The sequence below is a fragment of the Hyposmocoma kahamanoa genome, unplaced genomic scaffold, assembly GCF_003589595.1.
Source record: "Hyposmocoma kahamanoa isolate Upper Pololo Valley unplaced genomic scaffold, ASM358959v1 78, whole genome shotgun sequence".
NCBI lineage: Eukaryota > Metazoa > Arthropoda > Insecta > Lepidoptera > Cosmopterigidae > Hyposmocoma > Hyposmocoma kahamanoa.
This window is the reverse complement of record NW_020653945.1, coordinates 16,873,114-16,879,748: the sequence shown is the minus strand read 5'-3', so window position 1 is coordinate 16,879,748 and position 6,635 is coordinate 16,873,114. Positions and strand designations below refer to the sequence as shown.

General features: G+C 35.8%; 1 protein-coding gene across 2 annotated transcripts in view; it reads right to left on the bottom strand.

Annotated features, from left to right (window-relative positions):
• The window catches only part of LOC113233158 (probable multidrug resistance-associated protein lethal(2)03659), a 64,029-nt gene that overhangs the window by 34,771 nt on the left and 22,623 nt on the right, over nucleotides 1-6,635 (bottom strand). For both annotated transcript variants that reach the window (XM_026468169.1, XM_026468170.1), the window contains 2 exons: nucleotides 3,929-4,178; nucleotides 1,639-1,884 (listed from right to left, as the gene is read on the bottom strand). In XM_026468169.1, coding sequence (XP_026323954.1) covers nucleotides 1,639-1,884; nucleotides 3,929-4,178 — 496 coding nt within the window. The remainder of the gene's footprint in view (nucleotides 1-1,638; nucleotides 1,885-3,928; nucleotides 4,179-6,635) is intronic.

The following is a 6,635-nucleotide window of genomic DNA, read 5'->3' as shown; positions in this document are numbered from 1 at the left end:
GATCAAATATTAACAAGCCATAACGTTATACAGATATTGTAAATATATAAAACACATACTTTACGCAATTAGCGCATTCTATCTTGCGTTTTACTGATATTATTATATTTATTATACACATAAGTGGTGACACGTGGAAGATCCTATCTTCACTTAATAAAACACTTAATATTGATACAGATTATAATGTATAACAATATTAATTAGTGTTTTAATCGAACCAAAGACTCAACATACTTATATTTTTTTCGCAAAAATGGCGAATACTTAGTGAAATGAATCACAGCATGATTAAATTTATTACTCAAAATTGTTGTTGCTGACACACTGCTTGATAGAATCAGGGGGTTAGCACAACCTCTTAAAACAATGTCGTTCTACCTTACATTGAGATGTTTTTTTCAATCACTTTTTTGCAGTGTGTATTTTCAAGTACTGTTTAATTTCCTGCATTATCCGATAAAGTATGTACATATACACATACATATATATAGATTTGGTTTGTAACAGGGTTGTTGCGAATATCAGCATCTGCATCTGCGAATAGTCTCTATAATATAAAATATCCGCATCCGTATCAGCCTCCGCATTGATCGTTGATATTGGATTATTAATTTCACAGTGCAGGGGCATTTCTTTCGAAGAAATTGTAATTTTAGTTTCATTTGATGTCGTTGTATTTCGACAATATTTTGTGTTAAATTTAAGTTTTTTTTAGTTATTCTATTATGTTTTATATTCTCAATGATTTATATAATTAGGTACATATTATTATTTATTGACAATCAAATTATCCTTTGCAAATTTTTTCTAACATTGTTAGAATAATGATATGCAAAAAAAGATTCTATTATATTATATTCTATTCAGTACACGATACAAGCTAGCATACTTCATTAGTGCATCATGTAAACGCCCATTGTACATTATAATGAAAATATCACATTCAAATTTATCGCCATACGAGGTCTATCCAAAAGTATCCGACGTTCGTCCATTATTCCTCTCTGGGTCTATTAATCATATTCCACATCCCGAAGCAGTTATGGCAGTCAGTTTTCGGAATAGCCTTCAGTTTCAATTTTGGCAACTGCCAAAAATACAGAGGGCTACGTCAGGTCTCGATGATCGGGACTATAAGGATGTTGGTAAAGTTAAATAATTTTATGTTATTCAACTTACCTACTTCTGCCGCCAAGCAGAAAAGAACTTTAATTACTTTTCTGCTTGGCGTATATGCATTCGGAATACCGAAAACTGACTTCCCTATCTACTTCGGAATATAGTGACTTCCCTATCTACTTCGGAGTGTGGAAGTATCGGTGCGAGATGTGGTTTAGTCGAATGGAGATTACTGTGAAGGATATACATATGTCGGATTAATAGACCCAGCGCGGTAACGGACAAAAATCGGATACTTTTAGGATAGATCTATATATTCTTTGAGACCATAGAGTATTTAGTAAAAGACGAGTTTTTATACAAAGCTTTTCATACTAGCATAGACCTGAAGCATGAAGTTATACTTAATAGTATATTGAACATTTCAATGTGAATTGCTAGATAGAGGTTAAACTTATCCTAACATTAGAGACACTATTGTTATTGAAACCTTCAAAGTACCTCACTGCCACTTACCTTCCCAGATCCCACAGTGCCAACGATACCGACGTATTCTCCAGGCTGCACATTTAATGTTATATTCCTTAAAGTGTGAACAATAGGATCCGGTTGCCAACTGGCGCTAACTCCTGTTAAAACTAGTCCGCTGTACTTTGACCTCTCTTTTTCTTCTTTCTCAATCCCATTCGTTAATGATTTCATGTTCATTGATTTTGCTTCTATTGCTTTTGGGGATTCTAGTTCTTCTAGTTTTAAGAATTCCTACAAACGGAACATACAATTAACAAATTGTTTAAGACCAAGAGAAGTAGATATGATTAAATTTTTATATAAACATAAGTGACAGACATAACATTAACACAAGGAATAAAAATAAAGTAGCTGTTCTTGACAGTCGTCTTTACAAAGTCACATATTCATTTAAGGGGCAATGTATAAGCTTCTGTAATAAGATTCCGGTTGAAATAAAAAATTAGTGAAGCAAAAACTTTATACTAAAGGTTATTTATTATACAGCTTCTGTGTACTGTGTACTTGGATGACAAGAATCAGTGGTAGTAGCCCGTTTGGCTCTTGATGTAGTCTCTGTCTAAGATGTTTGAAATACATATTGTAAATGTATATTTAAAAGAGCAACCCCTAGAGTTTCTTACTCATTCTTCTCAGGGGACTCTGCCTTACGAATGAGCAGTAGAGTTAAATCAGTATGACGATTTAGAGTAATTTGCTTACCTATGAAATAAAGATTATTTCACTTTGAAAATTATTAATACAAAGGTCGAACACAAGAAAAAATCATTCGATCCGGCTGGACTCGAACTAGCGACCTCGCCATACGGTGGCTGATGCTCTCCCAAGTAAGCTACGGAACGAACTAGCAGACGTTACGAATTTTTCTATGTGTTTGTTGCAGATCTTTGTTTTTGTTGTTTTTGGTTTTTAACGACTTTTTTTGCCGTAACGCTACCCGTGAGAAATCCATGAAAGCCTTTCTTCATTCAGATATGGTTCATCAAAAGAATTGATCATCCGCTTCGATTTTTTGCGGAGGCTCCTAGTCATTAACACGCTTTTGCGAATAAACTAAGAACCAGCGCAAACCCTCGGACGGCTGGATTCCGTCGCATACCAGAGCCGCCGTATCCTCTAGCGTTCTCTTAAATACCTCGAAACTCCGGGGTCAGTCTCTGAGCACTGAAATTTATATCTTCTTTAAGTTGGAATAGCATAAAATATACTTGGATAAATTTAATATCCTTTGTCTTACGTTCGCTGGTTTGCGCTGGTTCTTGTTTTTATTTATTTCGAACAGCAACATCATCATCTAGATCCCGATATCGCCCAAATACTGGGTCTCCTGTAGTTTTTTGGCGACATTCTCATCAATCTTCAAGTGACTAGAATCTAGTCTCACCCATCGTATAGCAAACACATAAATCTACTACAGTACAAGATTGGGAAACTAAGTTTCACGTAGTTAGGTTGCCCCGGGAGCCGCGCATAGTAAGTACATCAGATGAACTCACCTGTATCCAGAGATGCGTAAGTGCCCGGGTTTTAACCCGACGCATTAATAACGCCTGGTTTAAATCGGTTAAACGTCCGATATCGAGGGCAAAATCTTATTACAACTAAATATTTGATTTGCTTTTCTATTGAATCGATTCGCTTCAAAATCGCTTTGAAATAAATCTATACAAAAAATCGTTAGATCGTATGCACATCAATCAATCTTTATAAATATCGAAACGTAATGTGCATCCTTATTAGTGAGAATCCACAGTATGGCAAATGGGTACTGTGTGGATTTGTCTCGTTTTCGTCCATAAAGTACTTTTTACATCGAAATTTGTAATGTGTAGGTACTTCTACATCGGGGATAGTGCAAGTCTGCACTAAGCAAATTTTACAGGAGAGGGATTTAACGTTATTAATACTTTGTTATTTCAATAACTACGACTTTCATTTTCGCATAGTAAGCATTAATCTATGTTGTCTACGGACTGATAACAATAAAACCCCGTAAATCACACTAATTTGATTTGGCCACTAAATTACCGAAATGGAAAACTCCTATTCCAATGCTAGTTACGCGTAATTGCACTATGGAATTATACCAAATTCCGTATCCGCCGTTTTGGTCACGGTTATTCACAGAAATGGGTTAACACCCGACCCTTTGGGCAAAGACCCGGTAAACACTCGAGCCGGTTGGTTGGGTTTAAACCCGCTACGGCCCATCTCTGTCTGTGTTTCATTTTCTCCTATACTATAAATCTATGTATCCATATCAGTGTATTCTTACCTCAATTCTCTTAATAGACACTCTCGATTCAGCCAGCATGGCCAGAGCCAATGGAAAGAAAATATTACAAGCCAACTGAAGTAGGTTGAAGTATTGCACCAAGGAGAATGTAATACTGGCTCGGATGTGTCCTCCCAACACCACGAAAGTGATAACAGCGCAGAATAATATGAACCTTTCGGTGAAAACCATAAGGGCGGTAGAAAATCCTTTTATCATTGACGTGCGCATTATGAATTTGACCTCCAACCTGTAATCAATATTTTCTGTTACCCATGAAACAGTTACTGGGCTTGCGTGTAGATGTGGTGTACAATATGTAGATAAAGTCATACCTAATCTTATAAAGCCATGTTGTACACACAGTGATATTGGATTCCTAATGATATTGTGGACATAGTCATACTAGTTTAGCTTATAATACAGGCGTGTGTGACACTTGTAAGGTGTAAGAAAATGGGGTCACACCTTGATTTTTGTCTAAGTATATCTTGATTTTCTGTATTCTTGATTCAGTAATGGATGATTTTTACATTAACACTAATACTTTTAAGGACGACGGCTCCTTTAAAATAGACGAGAGTCATTATCGGGTTTATTTTCGCTATTACATTTTTATTACACAGTAAAAACAACTACACTATGCTTAATAATACTATACTATAATATACTTGATACTGTACTCGAATATTTAATAATAAAAATTGCTACCGAAATTAGGTAGTGAACACTAACGCGAGCTACTAATAGGGTTACCATTCCGAAATTTGAATATCCCTGACATTTGGAAGAAAGTCCCGACTTTTTAGATGCAAAATAACATTGAAAATCTCTCTCTCACACGGCAAAAGAGATGGGCAAGCGCCCTGGCAACAACATTTTTGTTGTTAATCGAATTTCATTCAAATTTATTGGTAAAATGTAAAATATTTCTATGACTATTACTATTCCTCATTCAACTCATCTAAAAAAAGACCACGAAACCGTCGTGTGTCGGAAAGGGTGTAGCTACGCGGCGAGACAATGACCTATTATTTTTGTGGTATTTGCTAATAATAAAATTAATCCTGTTATTATTCAGAATAATAAGTGAGACTCGATTGATTTATTTTTACAATATCAACTGATGGTGCGAACAAGTCGTGCGCCTGATGATCCATAACAGTTGCAGTGTCACTCAGAACTTTAAATCGCGAATATCTGAGACTCCGTCACCCTGAGACATAAGTTGACAAGTCCCATGTGCCTGTAATTTCACCAGCACACTTACCCTTCAAAACGGGAACACAGTAATGCTGACATACTGCTTGACGGCAGAAATAGGTCAGGTAGCAGTACTACCCTGGGCGAACTCATTCACAAGGAGCTCTACTGCTACTAAATTTCGAAGTGGATATTTCCGTTCTACTCTGAAAATTGTTACCCTAAGCCAAAATCCAGATAGAAGTACTAAAAATCATCAATCATCGGTCATGTCCTAACAAATCCGGACGGATGGTAACTCTACCTGTTAACCACCTGTTCCGTACGAAAATGTTCATATCCACTTGACCAAAATATATGACAGGACAAGAAAAATAAGTTCATTTAGTATTAATAGGTGGAATCATCTGTACTAGATCTAAAATATGCATTTTGGTTAGGTTAGAATACCACCGTTGAAATATTATACATTACACCATGTTTTGCAACATATGTATAACATGAGTCTGGTGACTCAATAATCAATAAGCACTTGAGTATGTGGGTTTCGAGTGGATTTATCTTAGTGATAAAACTGTACTGTCATTCAACGTCATACGACCCGGACAGAAGCTCTCTCGTTCAACGAATCAATATTATGAAAGAAGATATCTTAGGTACCTAAACAATATTATTTCATAGTGTCAAAGTGCTATTTACGAGAATTTACTCCCTGTTAATACCAAATTTAACTATTTATTATTACAAAGGCAGGCAACCACACCAAGTCCCTGGTGTCAAACTAGGATAATCTATACTATATACCAGAGCAACGAAATTCTCTGTCAGACACTACCCAGAATACCCACACCAGGATTAAATAACGAAAAGTTCGTTACTCAAATTGGTCCCATAGTGTTAACTACAGAGCCCGTGCGTGAACTAAACTGTGGCTATGAAATAAAGAGTAGTGTAATCAATTGTAAGTAATGTAATATCTATAGCAGGTATAGATATATGAAAAATATCTACGGCCTACCTACCTATATGAATCGTATGATTTGTAAACATCGTAAAAAGTGGATAGAATTTTTTATGATCATCCAGTTTTAAAAATAGCGTTATTACCAATTTGTTTTACGTATGCGTAATGAGATACCAGTTTACTCGAAAAACTTGAAATTTTGTTGTATAGCGTAATGTTTGGGCTTATCGGTTTTTGGCACGGAAGAGGGAGTCATATTATTATGTCACACATTCAAAGTAGGTATTTCTGTGGTAAATTGGTATAACGATGCTCATGGAACGTAGGTACATATGTAATGACATAGTAGAGTGTACTGCGATCATGCCCTTACTAAAAGCGTCCTTTTATCAGATTGTACATTCGTATGTCCATTACCAATGGTCGGAAAAAGGTGTTCCACATACATAAATGCGTGTACAAATATGGACACAAGGAGTGATATAGAGTTGTTAAAAACACCAAATTTTAATTCATTACTATTTCGATTTCGGAAAAAAG